The following is a 23,105-nucleotide window of genomic DNA, read 5'->3' as shown; positions in this document are numbered from 1 at the left end:
TAGACACGAAATTATGGATATATACTGTTAAATGATCAGAATTGTAATATTTCTGACTGAGGCAAAACTTTCCAGATTCCAATCAAATTGAATCGGATCCTGTATCGAATCAAAAGGATTCTACAAATCAGTGACGATGCAGCCGTACTCAGCTTCCTAAGCATTTTCCCTTTCCAGTTCACAATCAATCCCACCCCTAGGTCAAAAATATGTATAGGACAATTGGCCTCATCTAATATTTTGTATGAACCTGTCCAGCTGTCCAGTGATTAAACGACAAGTAGATGGAGGCAGGACTTCACAGCAGGGGCATACTCCATAATGTGCTGTGCATTATCATATGTATATTATATATATTGCTCACTTATTGTATTTACCAACATCAAGGAGTTATGAGCAAAGAAAGGCCACACCATAGTGCATGTTTAAATAGGGAAAGTTTATTGATCAAAATGTATTACGCAAATACGCATTACATTTTTTTCAGCCCCCCAATCGAGAAAAGAAAACCAATTACATGTTCAAAGCAACGGAACGGTGGCCCAATATCAGAGAGAACTCCACTCTTGAGTGAGCAGTGATAATTGAGCAGTCCGTTTTATTTTGCAGATTCAAGCTGCTCTTCAAAATTTTCACCACCAGATGTCACCGGAGAGGACTGTGTTGAAAAGCTTCGAGTAATGAACCGTTTTTCAATACAAGCTTCAGTGCTTCGGAAAGCTTCATTTGGCCATCACTACCGTGTAGTTTTAAACTGTTAAAAACACTGAGATTACCTTGTATAATCATTGCTACTGTCTCCCTAGATCAGACTGGAAGCAAAGAGAAACAGAAAGCCAGGCTTTAACCAGAATTAACATAGTGTGGACAGACTAGTTGATTCCCTATCACTGTATCCTGGCTCCAGCTATAATTACACTGTGATTATATTTAATGGAGCGATTTCATCTCAATATTCTTGTCTAAATGATTTCAAGAAAGGAAAAAAAACAGCTTTGTTCAAACCTTTTTGTCCTGTGAGGACACTGAAACACAAACATACCGATGATATGTCATTCATGCATCAGACCAGGGGTCCCCAACTCCAGGCCTCGAGGGCCGGTGTCCTGCAGGTTTTAGATCTCACCCTGGGTCTACACACCTGAATCAAATGATTAGTTCATTACCAGGCTTCTGGAGAACTTCAGGACATGTTGAGGAGGTCATTTAGCCATTTGAATCAGCTGTGTTGGATCAGGGACACATCTAAAAACTGCAGGACATCAGCCCTTGAGGCCTGCAGTTGGGGACCCATGCATCAGATAAACCAAAGCTGATCAATCCCTCCTGCGGCTTCCCTCACAGAGCTTTGGCATTCTCATGACTGTAATGGGAGACAAATGTGCTAGAACGTGGCTTAAACGGTCTGTAAGAGTGAGTAGGCAAATCTATTTTTCCATTTAAAGTTTATGCTTTCAGAGGAATTTCGTATATTGGAGCGAGGTATTGGGGTAGAATGTGCTGACTCTATAAATGTGGCCAAACCACAGATTGAAGCCCTGCTCAAAACAGACGTATCCCATTATTACACAAGGGGAGAAGGGGCTTTCTGATTATACCGAGGTGGTTTATTCAAGTAATATAATCATTCGTGCTTAAAATGAAATATGTAGCTCGTAGCATCTCCACACTTGGCTTATAGCTGAGAAAAGAAACCCCTAAACTCTTTTTCAGTAGGAAACTTGACAGAATGGCAGCACAGCGAGTTGTTTTCTAACAAATTAAAAGTCTGACATGTTCTCTGATTTATTTTTAACTTTTGAAACATTTTGTTTTTAGTCATTTCCAATCTTAATAGGTTGGGCTATTTTGCTAAGAATATATTTTTAGCTAATTTGCAATAGTAAAAGGCAAAACAGCCCAGTTGAACCTGGTTTAGGTGCTCAACATTCATCCCAAATGAAGTTAAAATGCTAAACTGTGATGAGCATCCCAACTTGCATCTTAGCATATAGGTGTTTTTGCCTATAGTAGCATTTGGATGTGAAAGAACTGATGGCTTGTCTGCAGACTCTTGTTTTACTGCAACTCACTTTTGGTTTTGTATAGAAGTAATCAAAGCAAAAAATGATGGACACAAATATGAAATGTTTTTAAAAATGGCAAAAAAGTTAATATCACTAAACCAACTAATACAAATGTAAAAAGTGGGTTGACATTCAAGGAGACAGAATGTATCTACTTGAAATACCACCCAGGCTAATAGGTGAAATGTTCCTCTCATCTTTCACCTCTGCTGTCCACTGGTTATCAGCAATGACAACTTGGCTCTTATTGATTCCTGTGTGTTTTGCATGTGTCATTCTGACACAACGTAACCCCGTCTGTGGATAGATTTCTGCAACACAATAGTGCTGTAGTCATGCAAAACAAACTCTCCTCATAATAAAGACTGGGTTCTGCTGATGGGTCTGTCCTATGAGCACCGAGTAAAGGAGGCCAAGAGCAGGTGTTTTTCTCCCTACATGACAGCCTGGTATCAGTGTTTTTACACTGGCACTTTTTTTTTTTTTTTTTTTTTTTTTGTAAATTTCCCTCTATTTCATGTCTATTTGGTGTGTGAGCGTGAATTTGGACACGTCTGTCTGGTTATTTAAACACGATCAGACATTAGAGGTGTGCAACAACCTTCATATTAATGTCTGGCCTCTAAAAAGCTAAAGAGATGGCTAACTGAGACTGTTACATTTCAGGATGCCTTTGCGAACACTTATAGATGAAACAACATGGCACGCCTCCACGTGACAATTCAACATCCAGTGCTTGTCAGAGCGACTATGATATTAAATGACAGTCATTTTCTTTCCACTCTGTAATTTCGGCTACAGCTATGATGCAGGTTAATGGTTGGTACTGTGCGAATAGCAATCTGAGAGAACAGTGTTTTATCCCAGTTCTTGGCGTAAACAACCAGCGACGCAAGCGATCATCTAATTTTGTATGCTTCGTGCGATGCTCCGTAACATTTCTAATGCTTTCTTTTGGACATGTAATATGTTTCCATACCAGATGTATGGAGGGATGTGCAGTTGTACAAACAAAACAAAGTACTATGAGGATCCAAGTACCCCAAAAAGCATCTGAATCATAGAGTGGAAAACTGAAATGGGGTTTAAACCAGGTTAGTTTCAGTCTTTATATTATTTTAAACAATATTCTTACAAATCAATAATTGGCCACCTCTATAGGACACTTGTTGGCTACCCAGTATTATACATTATAAGGAGATTGCAGCGTCTTTATGACCAGGGACTGTAACTCTGCTACTTACTTTCAAAGAGACGGCTATTCGTACTTGTGGAAATCACTTTCAGTAAGTAGGCTTCAAGATAATAAAACTGTAAATTAGAGGGGAAAAATGTTTCATGGGAAGTGCAAAATGAAATTCTATCTGTGGTTGACAATGTTGGACCTCCAGTGAAGTGGGAATCCCTCGAGTCTTTTTCCATAGCAGCCTTTCTGTGCAGACAGTATGATAATGAAGAGTGCTCACTGGCAGCGAGGAACTATGAAACAGCTTGATATTAAACTGTTAAATATGAAGGGATCCTCTTCGGACAGCTTCAATGTGGCAAATTGAAACTTTATACTTTCACGACTGGCTCGATTTCCTTGTTGGGAGTGCTCGTGTTTGCCATTATGATCCTAAGTCACTCACAAAGGTACAATTGTGAGCAACAAACGGGGCACAAAGGCGGACTCTGCACCAACCACCTGCTCTGTCTCATAAAACGTGATGTGCACATTACACATCTCAGAATTTCTTTCACCAATCTCAACAGAACAATTCTCATTTTTTCTGTAATGATTCCTGTTACGTGTGCAGGTGCAATTGTGTTCCTGTACTGTAAGGGGTGTTTTACAGCTTGCTTTTACCAGCTATTAACATGCTATTTCCTGCGTGGAATTTTTATGAATTGCTTACCAGAAGTGTTTGCAGACAGTCCTTTCCCCCACTGTCTTTTAGTACAGCTGATTCGCCACTTTTTGACTTCCTGCAAAGCCTCTTTTAACCAGTCTCGCCACTCAGCTAAACATCAGTGAGCAATGCAGAGAAAATCAGCTCTTTAGGTTATTCTCTCCCAAGATCAACATCATGGAGCAGCGCATCATTTTGCTGTGGTTACATATTGGCAAAAAATACCAGTACTTTGTGAAGACGGGAGTTATAAAATAGTTTGTGCTTCTCCAAGATTCTTCATTTCAATTTCATTGCCCTCCCGTGTTTCTGCCTGCTTCACTAGATTCAGACAGTAAGGGCTTGTTCTCTGTGTAATGTAATCAAATGACTGCAGAGAGGAGCGTAAAATGAAAAGAGACACAAACTTTTTGCAGACAGATGCAAAATGACCACAGAAATACAAACCAGTTCCCCAAAGCCATAACAGGACCTCATGGAGATGCAAAGACCACAAAGACACACAAACAACTGCAAGAAAACAGTTTCTCACTGCCAAGAACTAGGACCTTTAGTCCATTCAAAAGTTGTTTTTGGACTCCTTTCTGGGCATTTTTCTCCCTGTGGTTCATTCCAAACATCTCATTTCAAGATTAGGAGTGCTGATTTTTATGGAAATACACAGCAGCGACCTCACATGCAGGGTCACCAATAACTAGTTGACAGTGTGCAAAAGAAAATGAATGATTGAACCTGTCGATCCCGATTATACACAAGGAGATGGACAGTTTTGTCCTCACAGCCCTTTGCATTCCCTGCATAATAATAGCCTGTTGTCAAGGAGGGAGGAAGGAAGAAAGGAGGGAGAGGGGAGGAAACTGCGCTGAAAGAAAAGCAACTGCTGATCCAAGTGTGAGGTTAAATGCTCTGGAAGCGCAAAGAGGGAGGGAGCAGTGTCTTATTCTAAGAGGTGTGGGTTTAGTGTTGGATCTTTTCTTTCTCTCTTTTTTTTTTTTTTTTTTTTTTTTTTGTCAATAATTGACGAAAAAAACCCGCACTTGGATCAATATTACCAAATCAGTTTTTCAGGGGCGTTATCTCTGGCTCTAAAGTCTATTTTTTTTTTTTTTCTAAGTCATGCCACGTTTGAGATTACGCCTGTGATGGGCTGAGCCATCATCCTCCTCTCGCTCACACTCTGCTGCCGCTCAGACTGTGCCGCTCAGACACAGAGGCTGGTCGAAAAGTTACCAAAGTTGCCTTGCCTTTTATTTGTTTATGTATTTGACATTGTCATCGCGAACACCTCATTCTGCTGTTCACCGGGCCCGCCGCAGCATGCTGGACTGACGGCTTGGAGGAATGGCATCGGCTGTGTTTGAAGGGACGTCCCTGGTCAACATGTTCGTCCGGGACTGCTGGGTTAACGGGATCCGGAGACTTATTATCAGTCAGAGCGGAGAGGAAGAGGAGTTTTTCGAGATCAGGACCGAGTGGTCTGACAGGAACATTTTATACTTGCATCGCAGTTACTCTGATCTCGGGCGGCTGTTTAGGAGACTGGTGGAGTCTTTTCCGGAGGACAGACGAGATCTGTCCAAATCTCCACTGATAGAAGGTTGGTGTGACAGCGGATAACATGTGACAGTTACTAATCTACAAGGCAGGAAGCGATGATCGAGCAGTATCAGAAATAACTCATTTCTATTATTATATTCCCGTTCAGGAGCGTAGCTATTGCATTTATACTGTAAGTGTAGGAAGTAAGTTGGCCACCCTGTCCTCTTTAGCACTACGAGTTTCAGATTCCAGAAGAGAAATATTTACTCTGAAGTCCCGAAACAAAGAAAACTAATTTTGGCATTTCAAGCAATTAAACTTGCAGATGGCATTTCTATGTAATTAGTGAAATAATTGAAGCTCAGTTTTCTACTATTTACCAGACTTTTGCAGCATTTTTCAGCAATATGAAGCTACCTCGAACTAAATCAGCACTGACCACTTTTTTTTTTTTTTTTTTAAACTAATTGAAAAGTTTGTCTTGGAGTTTGCGGTGGACTCCCTAAAGGAAATCCTCCTGCAGATTATATTCCTGTTTACATTTTGCAAGAGCTGGTACAGAAGTTGTTGTCTTTGTGCATTGCAGTCAGATCCAGATCTGCAAATGATCCATTGACACCATAGGGCTGATTAAAGTGCTGGTGATTAACAAAGCAGAATACACGAAAAATATTGAGCTTAATCAGCAAAGGCTTGGTTCTAATTTGAAAGGCTTCAGAGCCTTGGAGGTTAATAATTAACATTGTGCTCTTTAGGATGTCACATCAATAGAAGTCTGTGCTGACAGCATGTTTCTAATCTATGTCAATATTTAGGACCTAAAAGACTGGACACACTATGTGTAAGATTTGTTGCCATGACTCTGTGGGAGCTGGATTCCCTATGGGGATCCTTAAGTACCAATGCAGACTTTCAGTGTGGAAATCTGTTCTTTACATCTTACATCACAAGCTTGCTGCTGGAGCAAGTCTTTTCTGGTAGCTTAAAACTTGGATCAAAGGCCACGGCAAAAATATTTCTATTGCTTATGCACATTTTTTATTATGAGGGATAAAAGTACACAGTTTTGCAGAAGATGGGTGCTGAAATATAAACTTGTTGAGATATAAACAGTTAGTCCAGATGGTAGCATTTTAGGTTAACATCAGTTATTTGACACACTATTTTGCCATCGCATGTCTCCAGATTTGGTGATTCTTTTAAAGATATGAAAGTGAAGGTTTTTCCTTCAAAAGCAAGCGGGGTATTCAAGTTAAAGCTTGGCTTTACGGTGTCTGAGCATCCAACCAAAGCATACTGTTTACGTTGTCTTTGACCATGTTGCAATATTTGCCTTTCACAGTCACTTTGAACCACCTGTGTCTGGCTTAATCCAGGGGTCTTTTTAGTGGTTTTCCCGCACTCTTTTCCACTTTCTATTTTTATTTATTTTTAAATGGAAGTGCGGGAGAGCCATCCAGCCACAAACTACTGCAGAAATAACTTGTTTGTTTTGTTTTTTGTTTTTTAAATTACTTCACTTAATTTTGAGTAAATATAACTAAAACGTTTGTCCAAAACTGAATGTGAAAGATTTTGTGCTACTGATATCAGGTAATTTAAACAGTAAAATATAAGGCAGTGCTTTGCAGACGGCAGTCTTTTGGTATACTATGTGTGAACCTCCAGCATTCAGGATTTGGATACCCCACAACTGTCACAAATTTGGCAAAACTCCCAGCCTCTCCTGTGTGAGAGAGGACCCCCCCCCCCCTCGGCACTTTGCTTTCGTGTCTACTCGCTGAGCTTATACCAGTGTTTTGGAGACATCCCTTTAGCTGGGACTGGAAAGGCTGGCTTCCTGCTCAGGCACTAAAATAGCTGACAGAGTTGTTGACAGCTAGCTGCTTCGCCTCAGCCAGTGCAGTGTGGAATGCATTTTGGGATGAGACATTTTTGATCTCATGACTCACTTTTCACTTCTTTATTCCGTCTGTCACTCTCATGCTGATTATAGCTCAATGATAAATGAAGCTGAAGGAGACATCAAGACCATTTTAGTGTTTGAAACTGGTTTGAGCATTTCATTGACGGATTGTGAGCCACAGGGTTAAAAGAAATTGAGGAATTCCTGAATTCCTATCCCTTTTTAATATTTCCTTTGCATGCCATCTAATCGCTGCCCTGATTGAAGATCTTGAGGGGAGAAAAAAAACAAAACCATAGGTCTGCCCTTTCTCAGTCCATTTTGCCACAATTTCTGGCTTTGGTCATGTTTTCCTGTTTCTGTGCTGCGTCTAGGCAACAAGGAAGGCGTGCAGAGCTTTTCAGACTTATGTCATGATGAGAAAGAGGGCGACTGCGGAGGAGTGGACTTCCCATATTTAGTACCGCTGGTCTGCCAGGGCCTCATCACACTTACCTTACATGTGACCCCATGAGCATACAGACAGCGAGCGATTGCTCACATTCCATGTGAGCTAGATATGATCAAGGAATGTAGACGCAGACAGCGTTGAAATCACTCTTACAAACTGTCAGCTTCTGTTGCCTACTCAAGCAGTTTCTCTATTTTAGGCTTTTTTTTTTTTAACAGTAATATATGAATGCTAAACAATATAATACAACCTCAATTTTTACTCTGTAGGCAGCGAAGGTGACACTTTGACACTGTGGAGAGGCTATTAAATTGGCAGACTACCTATAATGCACTGTATAATTAAAAAAAGGAATATGTGCACATCACTTTCATGCAATTTGACATTTAAAATGGGATGTGCATGCATTGTCTGTTCAAAATTTGCATTAGATGAGAGATGAGAGTGAAGAAAATAGGCAATTTGATCATTAATGTGCTCAGAATGGCTACAGACAGGAGAATTCACCTAACCTAGCACCTTTCAAAGGTACACGATCTGCTCTCATGTCATCTGTAAACGTCGCTATTTAACATAGTTGTTTAATCTAATCAAGAAAACTCAATACAAAACAACATTGCTGCATTTATCAATGATCTCGGAGGGGCAGGTGAGCTTTGGACGTGCAACACTATCAACATCAAGCATAACTCAAGAAACGAAATTCCTCGAAATGCCAAAGTCTTCTTTTAACTTCCAGCTTAACGACAGCTGAATCAAGCTGAGCCATTTCAGCTTTTCACAAAGCAGCTTTGTGAAACCAAACAAATGGCAGCATACACGTAGTGGCTGCAAATAGAGATTTTACAGGAAATATAGTGTGCATGTGTAAAGATTAAAATGGCCTGCAGCAACAACTTGGTGCAACTTCTTGCTAATAAAAGTAACATCTTCTTTCTGACCATGCCTGGGGCTTGATGACAGAAGTATTCGGGAATAATGTGTTGACAAACTGTGGCATGTTAGTGGTTGAATGATTAAGTACTGTGCTGCTGACTGCAGCTTATCAGATCCCTGCAGAAGATAACTGTGAAATGTGGCTCTTACAACATAGGATGACTAGATAATGTGCATGAGGAAGACGTGGGGACGGCTGAGTTCCTGTTGTACACATGCTTCTATTTTTTGTAATATTACAGAGCTTCTCGTCACCATGGCATTTTATAATAATCTACCTTTATAATGACTATTAGTGCTACTGATTACTGATCACATTTTACCAACTAGCAGCCCCAGGTAAATAAACACAGTCACATGTTCTTCTTAAAAATAGAAGTACAGTAATCAAAAGTGAAAGCTACTAAGAGACAACTAAAAAGAGCCAAAATGGCTGGTTGTGAGGTCACTGTAGGGTAAAGTGAAAATGGTTTCACTGTAGAATAATTTGCTCTATACCACCAATGACAGCGTTGTTTAATTATTTATAGTGCATGGACCACTGTAACCAGAAAGTCCAAGCAGAAAAATCAGTTTACAACCATGTAATTCTAGCCAACACAGAAAATTAGACATCCTGGGTTAAACTCATGAGACACATGTCAGTAATCTAGCGAAGCACTCTAATATTGATGTGTTAGAGTGATTTCCAAAGCTATGGCACAAAATCCGCTCCCGAAAAATCCCCAAACTTTCTTTAATGAATATTTTTTCTCATCCAAAAGTTTTGCTGTGTGATTTTTAAAATGAACATTAATCAGTATTTGTCATCTACAATAACATGCTTACACGACATTGGGCCTTATGACTGATTAACACCGTATGAAGCCAACTGATAGCAGCAGTTGCGTGCTGAAATTTGCACTCTCTAATTAGACACATAATCAAGCTACACACACCAGATTAACAGTGGTTACAACTGGCAGAAACGCACACACTTCTCTTTGGCACATCACACACGTTTGAGTCTTGGTGTTATACGCAGTCTTCCAGATTATGCAGTGAAAAACGTCCCATCGTTGTCACCCCTACCCACTAGTTCCCACTTTGAAAATATTTATGTGCAAAGACACAGCCAAGATCAGACTGTGAAGAAAAGAACAGCAATTTGTGAGCTTGATCGCTCCAAATCTCTAAGATTAAATGCTTATGATTTATTCCTCATAATTCATTCCTTGATGGACTGCGTGCATGCATGCAATAAAGTGTATTTCTTTTCATTTAATTTATAACATTACTGCACTACATCAGTGGACACAAACTTTGAAATCTGTCCCCGAGGATAACAACTAACAAGACAGGGTGTGGTTTGAAGTCTCCGCAGTGACGTTGTCATCCAGGCTTTGTTTCCGTTTAAGATGTTAACTGCTGACTGCTGACTCACACTTGAAACCTCCCGAGGTTTTGAATTAATATGAACAACTGTAACACAACCTAATGAACTTTATGGACACATTTCCAACATTGTGAAGCTTGTCTTGTTTAATCCAAGAGGTTATTTTCGGACTTCAGCTACATATTTTAAACAATTTTTACTTGCTCTCCATAGAGCTGCTTTTATTTACTGACACTACTCCCTGATTTTTCTGGTCGAGTGGACCAATCTGTAACACATTTATCTAATTTTTGCATGTTTACAACACTGAATATTGACACAAACCTATCACTAGCTTTAGTAGTAAAACATCTTAAAGTGCCTAAAACATGGGTGTCAAACATAAGGCCCGGGGACCAGAATAAGCCTGTGAAAGACAGCAGTGTTCATTTTGACAGTAAATTTTGATTTATTTTAATCACAGACTTTTGACTAAAATGTGAATTAGTTTTTGTCCTAATTTAGGCATCTAAATTTGTAATATGTCTATTTGTCTACTTTTAACATTGACATTTTGTCACATTTTCATGAGAAACAGGGAGCACGGGAGTTAGCTGAACCCCTGTTCCCACCCTGTTTCCCGGGGCCAGATCAAATTGTGTGTGTCTAACCTAACTGCATAAGGAGTTTACTTCTGATTGAATCACTTCCAAACTTGCCCCGCCTTTCTACACATCTTAATTAGTTCTGGTTGGATCTTGTCTCTCTTGAACATTTTCTTCTTTTTATTTGACAAAAGTGTAGATAAACTTCATCACTGCTTTTTCCTTGTGCGTTAGTACTTATTTAGGTATCGTCTTGTTTTTATCAAGAACAAAAAAGATCGTTGAAGAAAATTAGTGAACTAAAATGTGAAGAACACATTTTAACTCTACTTAAAAAGAACACCCCTATGGCCATTCATACCATACCAATGTAACTAAGTGAGAAACAATTAAATGGCCGATGTGTCTATTTACAACAGAAATTTCTGTTTTAAAGCTTGTGGGGATAGGTTAATTGGAAAATCCAAATTGTCACTAGGTGTGACTGTGCGAATGAATGTGAGTGAATGGTTGTCTGTCCCTGTGTGTTGGCCCTGCGACAGACTGGCGACCTGTCCAGGGTGTACCCTGCCTCTCGCCCTATGACAGCTGGGATAGGCTCCAGCACCCCCCGCGACCCTGAAAAAAAGGATAAGCGGAAGCGAATGGATGGAAATTTCTGTTTTAGTTTAAAATAACTTTCTGTGAATGAACAAAAACTTTCTGTTTTATAATCACAAGTCAGGCTGGGCAATGCACTACCAGAATTTTTCTGTATTATTGCACATTTATTTCTTACAATTTGAGTCCAAAGATGCTGACAGATTTTGTTTGCATTTCTTTATCGCGAAGAAAAATTGAGACGTAGGATTGAAATTGTACTTCACTTCCTTATATTGAGATATTTCAGAGAATAAATGTGTAATTAAGCTTCTTTACACTAACAGAAACAGGAGTTTCATTACTTAGGATCAAAGTGGGCTGTACGATATAAAATGAGTTTGACATCCTTCGCCTAAAACTCGTATCTGTTCTTGCACCGCGCTCTGGCAAACGGATATCGAAAGGACTTTGCAAGTTAAACAGGAGGAGGGCACAACACAAGCTTCAGATTGGGCACCTAGTCATGATTCAACTGCCACATCACTCATCACATCCCCCAGGATGTGATGTCATCACTGTGGGTCATTATAAATGGATGAGCCTGTGAGTGTGCATAGAGGTCGTCTTACTCAGTGCTTCCATGTAACCACTGTGTGACTACATTTCATCTGTCCCAGTCAGTTCAGACAGAGCCACATCCCTGTGGCTGCAGTCTTCATCATTATTCTCCTCACCACATCCCTTTGTCAGCAGGCTGGCTGTAAATGATGCTCTGCTGACTTGCTCACTCATATCGGCGGTAGCCTTCTATTACCAAATGTGCTGATTTTACGCTTCCACTGCCTCTTAAATTGCATTCCTAGTTTTATGCAGGATTAGCGTGCTATCACAGACATTGTTCTACAGCCACTCCACCACCTATTATTACTTTCCTCTGTTATTACTGCTGTTATACAAATGCCAGCAATTGCGGTGGCAGTTTTACAGTGTTAGTGTGCACCCTGCTCTTGCTCTAAGGACAATGGTATGTGGTCTGTTTTTCTCTCCTCCTACGAGAGGTAAATATCATGGGGCATTGTGAGGAAAAAGGTTACCGAAATAAAAAGGACTCTTGCATTTGAGCCAGTCTTTTTCAAGAGTTGGGATGAATTAAAATCTGTCTGGCTTTTGTGTTTTGACCTACAGAAAGCTAACACAGTGATGGCTGTAAAGGTCGTAGAGCTTGCCCTCTTTCATTTTCTAGGTGCAGAAATAGTTACACTTGGCCTTTTCATGGAGGGAAAGTTTCTTTGTACATCCGTCTCTATGTACAAATGATAAGGGCTCACCAAAAACATCTATACTAAAGGCACCGCTGCGTCAAATTTCACTGTGTCTTAGAGTTGTTGCGATACACTTTTTACAACATTAAAAAGACTGACAGGTGAAGTGAGTAACATTGAATAGGTCATAATAATGCAATGCTTTAAAGGAAAATGTTTGACCCCAAAGGAAGCTCAAAGGCTAAAAGCAAGACTATTTATCATCCAGGGCTCTTGAACTGTCATGGTTCTGCGTCATTTTGACCCAGTATTTTCAGTTTCTTGTATTTTGGTGTTTTTTTTTCTGTATTATGGTTTGTTTTCTGATTCTTTAGTTGTCCTGTTTTGAATATTATAATCCTAAGTTTCAGTGTTATTCTGGTTAAGGGTTTGTTCTTAGGTTTAGTTCAGTGTCTAGTCTGTGCCTGTCATGTTTCCTGTTTTACTTTGAAGGTCCGTGTCTCATGTTAGTGTGTCCTGTGTAATTTTCCCCTGTGTTGTCATTATGTTTCATTCGAGTCAGCTGTGTCCTCATGTGTCTCCACTTCTCCTGATCACCTCATGTGTATTTAAGTCTTCAGTCTTCCTGTGTTCAGCGTCGTGTTGTCTGTGTTTCTTACCCCATGTCTGATCATAGTTTATTGTCGCAGTTTAAGTTGTAGTTCTAGGTCTTATTTGACTCGGTATTTTCTCAGTTAACTCTGTATGTTATCACCTGCAACTAGCAAAATAAAGGTTATTTTTGGGCTTTAAAGTTTCATCCCCTCGCCTCTGTCTGCTCCTGGGTCCTCAACGCTAACCCACACATGGTCTGCCTCGGCGGCCTGTGACATGAACGGATGTAAAACACTTCATGGAGATCCAGTGGATGGTTTTAAATCGAAGGAATCAAGTTAATAGAGCTTTATTTCACTGACAGGAATTCAAATCAGCAGCCAAATCCAGCGTACCGCAATCATTTAGAGTTCTTTTTGTTTCTTTCAGGGCTGGTGAAAATCAAAGAAGCGACCGACATCGAGGAGAAGTTAAACGAAGTGGAAAGGCTACTGAAGAATGCAATCAACATGCCATGCAAGGTTGGTATTTCATCTGATGGCATGTCATATAGACTTATAAAAGCTTCTTACATGAGCACATCAGCTCTGTACTCAAAAACCTCTTTCTTTAGTATTCCAGATCAGAGGTGATGCTGACTTTCTTTGAGCGGTCGCCCCTGGATCAGGTGCTAAGGAACGACAAAGTCCACAGAATCCAGCCATGCTTTGACAGTCCAATCAAGATATCAGGTTCATATACTTATTTAATGTGAATATAACTACATTTCAGTTATTTTTCATGATTTCTTTAAGGATGATGTAATATTCCTCTCTGCATTTTCCAGAAATCATGCGGTCCAATGGATTTTGTCTGGCCAACACAGAAACCATCGTGTTCGATCACAGTATCCCCGAAGAAAAAGAGAGACCTTCATCGACCGACTCTGTAGAACATACGTGAGTATAAGGATCGCTCAGTCATTAATTATATCTGCCTTAGCTTTCTTGCTCAGTAACATATGCAATGTTTAAAATCACATTAAGGGCCAGAGTGAGTTTAACACAGTTGTAGGTTTGAAGGCCACTTCAGAGTAAGAAACTACCTACTTGCCTTCTCACAAATGTGAGGATTTCCATGCTTGCCTTTGAGTGTATACAATAAATGCTTTGGTGAGTAAAGAGGTCCTAGAATGTGAACCTACCCCAGGACCCTCCACCCGCTTCACATAGCACAGGAAGTGTGTCTGTGCAGCTCTTCCTTCCCTGGGTGTGTGTAGAAAGCAAAAGAGGAACACATTCCTCTCGGTACTTCACAGAAACACAAAAACAATGTAAATCACCCATAAATGGCAGCACAGTTCTAAGGTTTTGTCAGTGTTTTGATGTTGACACTTACATCACACCTTTGATTCCTGGGGTAAACTACACAGGCCTGGGTTAACCCAGTATGTCTTTCATTTTATTGCCAGGTATGAAGATGGAACAGAGTTTTTGCCATTGGAAACAGATGTGTGTGATGAAGAAACAGAAGCATATGTCACCAACCTCTCCTACTACCATCTGGTCCCATTTGAAACAGACATCCTGGAATGAGCATTGATCTACCAGATGCTTGTCGATGATGGCTTGTCACGCTGTAATATGTAGTCCTCAGTGGAACTCAACTATGCAATGCTGCACACCACGTAGCTGCTGCTTATTCCAGCGACTTTAAGAACTTTTTAAATAAGCATTGGTCATTTTGGAGTTGGCTGGGTGTACAGTTTGCACAGTAGTATTAGAGGAACGCTACAGCAGCACGCCTTTGTTTTCATCCACTTTATGTGACATCACCGATGTGCCTCATCCAGAGCCTTACTTTTTTTTCCCACTTCAAAAGGCTTTCAGATGATGTACCTGAGGCAGCCACACAGTATAGATCCTCAGTGACACTTTTAACGTGCTGTTTGGCAACTTAAAAGAACTAAAATCTGTAGGTTGGGGTGTGATTGTAGTGGCGACTACGCAACAGTGGAAATTAAGAAGCAAAAGTAATTTATGGAAACATTCATGATTTTCTCTCATGGACCTAAGAGATGGATCTTTAAGGTTTATCATGTTCTCTGATTCCTGAAGTGATGCCACTTAGGAAAAAAGACAAAAACAAAAAAACAGTTAAGGAGATTTTTATAGGATTTTTTTGTTGTTGTTGTGTGGTGCAGTTTCCACCTGCATTAAGTTTTTTGTAAAAGCTTAAAACTCACAGGAAAACTCTGATTTTGTTGCTGTGTCATGCAGCAGGATCTTTGGTATGACAGTACACTGAAAGCTGAATGAAACTAGAAAACATGGGCTCTGATGATAGACACTTGTGGAATTTAGCTAGTCTTGGAGATGTTACCTGTGACAAATTGTTGCAATTGCTAAATTAAAGGCACTGAAGTGTGCGCAGTGCTTTTTGAGTCCTATTTGACCAGTCAAAGCAAACACCAGTCCACAAACTGGGGGGCAAGGTTTTCAATTTTGCATCTGTCCCAGGACTGAACCACAGAGGTTTTGATTATGATGGTGAATTGAGCAAGAATTATGTTATCTTATCCTCCAGCAGCATAAACATCAGCAGGAGATTCCTTTTCATGCTTCAGTTGGGCCTTGGACTGCTGTCAGTTAAAATAATATAAAGAAAATACAAAGTTTGGTTGTTATGTTGTTGCTTTGTGTTCAGATAAATGCTGCCGAGTTTGATGTTGATGAGACGTTTTTTGTATTAGTTTTGTCTGAATTATGAATTGTGATGTTAGACATGTAGCTTCATAAAAATGCTCATTTTTTTTGCCCATAAAGGAATAATTTGGTGTCAAGAGTGAGTGTAGCCTGTGGAAAACAGAATCATGTCTCTGCTGTTGTTTTCTGATGAGTGATAAAATGGGGCAAAGAAAGCTTTGTTTAAAGGCTCCATTGAGGTCACTTTTGTAAGATGACATGAGTGGGTTCAGTCAGACAGCTGAGTGTGGGAGTCTACAGAACAAGTCCTCTCTTTATGTAAAGAAGACAAACAACTTTGCTGTACTACAAGTTTCTATAGGAAAAGTTGTGACGCAAGGCAAACAATTGGTTAAAATTCACGCCTTTGTATGTTTGTACTATAAGGAGGGCACTTTTACTTCTGAAACTGAGAACTCAGTGGTGCATTGCAGTGGCTTTGAATGTGACCCAAATGCTAAAAATGTATATTTGTGTTGTGTTAGCTGTCTTTGCTTCAGCGGTTTTGTCACTGCAGGAGTCACCGTGGCCTTACAATGTAACTTAACAGCTTGTGTCCAGGTTCCTGCCCTTCCAAATACAAAGGCATTCAGCCCTCCACAAACTTGGCACATGAGCCGTCAGCATGGCGATCCTCCACATGAATCTGTTTAGTAACACAGTCATGATCACTATTCACCCCGTGAGAAAGTACAGCTCTTTCACAGGATACAAAAGTATTTCATGCTTTCTCTTCTTGTTTTTTGAACAAGAATGACGTGCTGATTTTGTATATAAGCATTTCTGTCTAAGGTGCGAAAAAAAACTGGAATTTCCCACTAAAATTTCTGGACCAAGATTTTGTTCTACATGAAATTGTCTGATATTGATGAACGAGCATAGGCGTTCATATTTAATAATGAAAACTCCAGCAAGACCTCTGCCTTCTTTACGACTCTTTTGCAAGCTTATGGCATTCAGTTTATTTTGAATATGAAGTTCTGAAATGGTACTCAACGCATTCAATGCAATGAGGAAAAACACAACGCTGGTACTCCAGTGCCAGTGAAACTCTGAAACAAAGCTACATGCCTGGTGTGCCAGCCAGAGGTTTGAAGAGAGACAAGTGAAGACAATAGGAAAATAAAGTTACACAAAATATTCTTATTTATTTTGTAAATTTCAGCCACATTCTGTGAAGCCAACCATTCTATGCCTTGTAATGTATTGTATATTTACTTGTGTGCGTCATACGTGAGATGAACCTTTGGTTTGTAAATATGAATCTTAATTATAAACTTCTAAGATGAAGTTTATGTGCAAACATGTTTGATAACCTTAAAGATATTCAGTATTGGTTACAAATTATTATTCAAAAAACCTTCTCAAAACAAATAAACGTTTTCAATAAAACAAATGGTCCTGTGATGTCTTTTGTGCACAAAGTGATTGGACCTTAGGGTCATAGAACGGCAGATGTAGACTGTGGGTAACTTGAGAAGCAAGGTGGCTACAATCATTAGTGTTGGATATGAGATTCAGAGGCATTCAGTGATAAGTGCACAATACTCATCCACAAACTCAAAGAAGTGGAGAATATTTGGTTGGGAAATCATGATTTGTAAATATGAATATCAGAAGCAAATATTCCAAGTTGCTGGAGCCTTATTGGAAGCAGTGCACAAATTTGGACGGCAATCACTGGCAAATTCTCTTATTCTGGTAGTATTTTAATGTTTATGTATTTAAGATGCTACTAAAAAGAAAGTGAAGACAGATGTATGGTAATATTGATAATATTTATTGTATATGATCACTTTATTCTATGGAAGTACACAGGCATTGAGGTGCTTGGCCCGCTGCCCGTTATCTTAGAGCGACACCTGATGGTGGGTACAGGTAGTCATCATCAGTGTCGCTTCTTCAAAATTCAGTACAGTTAAAAGGTTGCTGATTTAAAAAAAAAAGGGGGGAAACTGTAAAATAAGAAACAGCAACAAGATGAAGTAAGTAAATAATTACAGCAACCAGGCCCCCCGTAACAAACAAAGATCAACATCAATACCTTGTGTTGTTTTCATTAGATAATCTTTGTTATTCTATTTAACTGTGGAAAAAATGTTCTATCAACGGAATGTAAAAATAAAAAACTAAATTGAACATAACACAATAAATATTCATTAATTATTTGTTATTAACCACCTGTTTATTAGGACGACCTGCATCACAAACCTTGACTTGCAGTTTCATCAGTATAAATACTTATATTTTTGCATTTGTGTACGTTCATAAAGTGGAAAAAATAGACCGTAAACATGGCGTAAACGTCGATGAAAATCTTCTGTAAAAAATGTAGTAAGTGGTACAGATCAAAAGTGATTTAAATACTATTAAAACAAAATTAAACTACAAAAAAAAGCTAAAGGAGGAACCGTTTTGTTTGGTAACCCCTTCAGGAGGCTGCGCAACCCGGCGCATGCGCGGAGGGAGGTCGATTTAGCGGTTGTTTCCTGCTTGCTGTTTCCACTCGAAGCAATGGCAGAAGTAAAAGCTTCCCTGGCTTGTGGAGGTATGTTCAGCTTTTGTATTTCCTGTATGAATAACAGTGGACCACACACGCTATCCCAGCATCAGTTTAAAGGCCCCTAGCAGCTGCCGTTGGTGAAAATGCGGCTCAAACTGAAGCACAGTTAGCCGGAGGGGCGACAGCTTTAGCTGGTGATGCTTCAGTCATGAGGTTTAATGCTGGGGAGGAAAAGAAACCTTAAAGCTGTAAAGCTTCACATTGAGATAAACACCTTGTCTGATTTCAGTGTTTTCTTTTACCGTCACAGTTATAGCGGCTTTCCTGAGTTCAGCGGTGCTTGCATTTGTTGAAGACCTAGATGACACGTAAGTGATGCACTACTATGTGCTTTTCCCCCTTCACTGATTCACCAATTCAGCTTCCTGCTACGGCAACTTCCGAGTTTAGAAATCATGCTCCGTGTGGATGCAAAGTGGCTCACTGCTCCTACTTCCTGTACTTTAGCAATGCTCTAAACCCTGTATGGTAAAAAGTGCCCACATTGCAGTGGTTGCATTAGCAGAAAAAAAATACATGGTGGTGATGCTGATTTCCTCTCTTTCTAGTTGCACAGTGCTTTATTTTTTTTAATTGGATGCCTGTGGTGAAAAGTCTCTGTAGATTATCTCTCTTGTGTGTAATAAGCCTGTCTTTGTATTGGAACATTTTTCATGATTTTGCCAATGACAATTTAAACATTAGCTCATCAATGGGCAGAGAGTAGTCTGCACGCCACAGGCTTTAATTGATTTTTTTCAGGCCCCCAGATGTCAGCAGTTTAAATGTGAGAATATGATTCTTACGTTAAATATGAGTTTGGATTGCTGTGGGGAGATTTACCCATATGGTATACTCACAGTCTTTTGTGGTATTTCATTTGATTTTATTATTCATTAATTTTAATGTGATTTATTTGATTGTCAGAACTTGTCATTTCTGTCTAGTCTCAGCTGAATGGTTACAACTATGTTTTTTCTCTATTCCATAGATTTAAAGACACCAGAGTGAATGACGTCTGGCTGGTTGATGTGAGTTTGACATTATGGATCCACACAAACACACACTCTAATCTGGGTCCATTGAGCTATGGTTTACTTCATATCCAGCACGCCACTGTCTGAATCATCCCTTGCGGAAACAATGGGAGTCTGGGTGGGATGTCATAAGGGAGGGGGTCGTGCAAACAGTCCCCTGTGATTAGTGAATGAGAAGTCATGCATGCACGGCAAAGCCGGGGGGCTCTGAGAGCTTTAAAGCAGGGTTTGTGTCGACACCCAAAGTAGCAAAAGTTGCTTTTGCTGCGCGTTATGGGCTCCATGGTGAATTGTGACATTAGTTTTATTTTTGTGTTGTTTTCTTATACTGATGAAATTGTTATATGTTGTGTAATTTGTGGAAACTAAGCTCCTAAAAAGAAATTCAAACAAACCAGACAATCACTGGAGCAAAAGGCTTTTACGTAAAATTAGTCAACAAGTTCTGCTTAACACTGAATCTTTGTCTTTTATTGCCATAATAACTGTTTTGTAATCCTTTTGGCTTTCAGTGGAGAAAGACCACTGTAACTGTTACCCATGGTCACATGTTAGGTTAGCCATTAAATCAACAATAAAGCACCAATGTGTAAAATTAGTACAGGAAAAATATGGTGTAACCGAAAAAGCCATAAAAATAACTTGCACAAGAGAGCAGATACAAACCAGTGTTTTAAGTATACAAAGAATCGTAACCAGTTACATAAGACATGTAATAGTCACACATATAATATAATAGACTTGTAATAACATTTCAATAAAAATGATGATTAAAAAACAGACAAAAACCAAACACTAAACGAGACCAGATAAAACAAACCTTTAATACACTACTTTTTGTTATTCATAAATTCAGACATACTTAACGTCCACTGATAAAGACAAACACGGTGTGTCATACCGGCTTCATAACTGCCTAACTTGTAAAATGCAATGGTACCTTAAATGGCCCTCTGGTTAAAGTGATGATTAAGAGCATGGGGAATCATACTTTCTCATGCTACTATCTCACCTCTGTGTGAAGATCTTTTTGTGGTGGTGGAATAAGACGTGACGTGCAACCTTTAGCGGGTTGTTTTGTTCTAATGAGCATGTCGTCATTTTGTGCATGCCTGTCTGATAAACCCTACGTTTAGTGCTGCCGGCGTGCTCTGGAATGATGGTCTGGCACTTTTTCCTCCAAGGGAGGAAATGGAACACAGTCTGACTTAAAGTCAGTCATTGCTGAAGTGTATTTCATGCAAAAGATGCAAAAAGGCAAATTAAATGGTCAAAAGCTAACATGACCTAACACTGACAACATAGATGTCACAGTTTTCTCCTTCATTCACATGAACTCTGTTTCATCTTACAGTACCTGTCTTTTAGTTATCCTAAATGGCCTTTTATTCTTTTTGTTTGGTAAGCATAGTGTGCCATGTTAGTATTTTATTTTCTCTTGTCCTGTGAAACTTACTTCATTACGTTATGTCTGTGTAGGTTCTCAGTTGTCCAGGTCATGGTAGCTTCAGGAGCTTGACAAAAGAAGTCCAGTGGCCTTCTTTTCAAGCTCTTAAGACTTCATTACATTGTTCACATAAACTCAACCTTTCCTCAATCAGTTAAATTAAAAGTCCTGTACCTTTGCATATATTTTACCTTGACATATTTCTATAAATGTGCTGAAAATGTTAGAACAGCTTTTATTTTGAAGACATATGGGTACATAAGGATTATCTGTGGATATTTCATTAACCCTTGATGTATTATAAATCTTACCAGCAAACAGACAGATATTAAAAAAGAGAGAGTTTAACATTTAATTATAGTCTCCCTTAGAGGTAGCTAATGTGTCGTCATGGCAAAAAGAAAGTTAGACCTTTTGCCAATTCTACATTTTTTATATTGGGACATAATAGAAGTAATGCTCTCCTTACCAAGTCTTAAAATTTGGTAAATATAACCTTAGATGGACAGCAGCACGTGACATATCACACAGTGTCATTATCAGTAAATCATGAAAATGCAGAAGCAGTTTGTGGAAAAATTAAGTACACCCCAGTGTCTACTGATTTACTAGCTTGTAGAACGACTAGCCATACTTCAGCCTGTTAACTAATGTTAAGATCTAAGATGCTAACTGAGGCCTGTAGAGTCTGAGATGCTCTGGGGGTGAACTTGCCGCGATGTCCACTTCTGGCAAGATTAACAATTGTCTTGAATTTTCCATGTTCTCACTGTAGAATGATGCACTTTTAATTATTTGGAAATGGTCATATAGCCTCTCCAACACAGATGGACAGCAGCTTTTCCTTCTCTAAGAACAGTTAGACACTGCATTGCAGATGTCGTTCCTTCCTGGCAAACAAGTGTCAGTGCTCCAGACAGGAAAAACGTCTGTTTCTATGGCAGTGCTCACATTTGCTAATGACCAGTGCATTTGATTAGTAAAAGCAGGGTGTGCCTTATTTTTACCACAACTCTGCCTTTGTTTTGCCCCGGTACTAAAGACACTGCATCTGTACTGTTAATGTGACATCATGAAGTTCAGACTTCTGCAATGTAGAAAATATGAAAATATACTAGCGTCCCAAACCCTGATAAATGGGAGGGATGGATCAGGAAGGACTGCCGACATAAAATCTGTGTCAAATCAAATATGCGGATCCATCCTCTGTGGTGAACTGTTGGGAAATAAAGGACCAGCTGAAAGCACCTTCTCTTTTCTCTGTTCTTTGAAAATGGGATGACATGAGTACAGTTCTTGAACCACTATTTCAAGCTTAGCTTAAAATTAAACAACTGCAATTGTTCTTCCTTTTTTATCTGCTGTTAATTACCAATAATGCTTTAACTCAGCTGTGTTTGTCCTTTCAACAATGGGGTGAATCTTGACAGCGCAATATTAAGGTCGCTATTAATATAGTTTATGATTATATGAAAGACTTCACAGTAGGTTGTACATGATCTAAAGAATGCTTTTTTTAAATTCTTGTGGTCTCTTTCAGTTCTATGCTCCGTGGTGCGGCTATTGTAAAAAACTAGAGCCAATATGGCATGAGGTAGGAGCTGAGCTGAAGAGCTCAGGGTCGCCGGTTCGTGTGGGAAAGATGGATGCTACGGCTTACTCTGGTGAGTAAATCATGTAGCAGTTTAATGTCTTCCCCTGGAGCTTGCGTGCCCCCAGGTGATTACTTTATGTGCTAGAGACAACATTTCTCTGTAATGGACCATGTTGTTCAACATCATGATGCTTTCAATATAAACATTAGAGTATTAATGCCAGTTACTGTGACATTTGTGTGACGTGTAGGGATGTTGGTACAGCAATATTACAAGTGTGTTAGAGTAAAAATTATACCTCTACAAATGCAACAGTTCTGTGTCTTATTAAGCAGCTGCTAACTGCAAGATTAATCTATGGACACGTATTCTCCAGCCACAGGAAAGCATCTTTCTTTTTGAATCTGTAATGCTTCAGAGAGATATACTTAATTTTTGCATTGAGATTAAATTAGGAGAGCATTTGAATCCTTTAAGACGATTACAAGAGGGTATTAAAATCTTTCAAAGAGAGAGACGTCTTTCAAGATGTGGAGATTAAGCCTTTCAAAAAAAGCAAGTATGATTTGTATTG

At 39.4% G+C, this 23,105-nt stretch overlaps 2 protein-coding genes across 3 annotated transcripts in view; both read left to right on the top strand.

Annotated features, from left to right (window-relative positions):
- The first annotated feature begins 4,985 nt into the window (after positions 1-4,985).
- pxdc1b (PX domain containing 1b) lies at positions 4,986-17,933 on the top strand. Its single transcript, XM_085468089.1, has 5 exons — positions 4,986-5,555; positions 13,617-13,708; positions 13,801-13,918; positions 14,014-14,125; positions 14,638-17,933. The coding sequence occupies exons 1-5, from the start codon at positions 5,300-5,302 to the stop codon at positions 14,759-14,761; spliced, it is 702 nt and encodes a 233-aa protein (XP_085324215.1). The 5' UTR covers positions 4,986-5,299; the 3' UTR covers positions 14,762-17,933.
- A 400-nt stretch (positions 17,934-18,333) lies between these two features.
- tmx3b (thioredoxin related transmembrane protein 3b) overlaps positions 18,334-23,105 on the top strand; it is a 53,168-nt gene continuing 48,396 nt past the window's right edge. For both annotated transcript variants that reach the window (XM_085468088.1, XM_085468087.1), the window contains exons 1-4: positions 18,334-18,458; positions 18,724-18,781; positions 19,444-19,483; positions 22,477-22,600. In XM_085468088.1, the coding sequence (XP_085324214.1) occupies positions 18,425-18,458; positions 18,724-18,781; positions 19,444-19,483; positions 22,477-22,600 (256 nt within the window). In that variant the 5' untranslated portion in view covers positions 18,334-18,424. The remainder of the gene's footprint in view (positions 18,459-18,723; positions 18,782-19,443; positions 19,484-22,476; positions 22,601-23,105) is intronic.

This window comes from Copadichromis virginalis, linkage group LG9, assembly GCF_057382275.1.
Source record: "Copadichromis virginalis isolate Kocher_CV1m ecotype Utaka linkage group LG9, C_Virginalis_male_GT1.1, whole genome shotgun sequence".
NCBI lineage: Eukaryota > Metazoa > Chordata > Actinopteri > Cichliformes > Cichlidae > Copadichromis > Copadichromis virginalis.
This window is presented reverse-complemented; position numbering and strand designations above follow the sequence as displayed.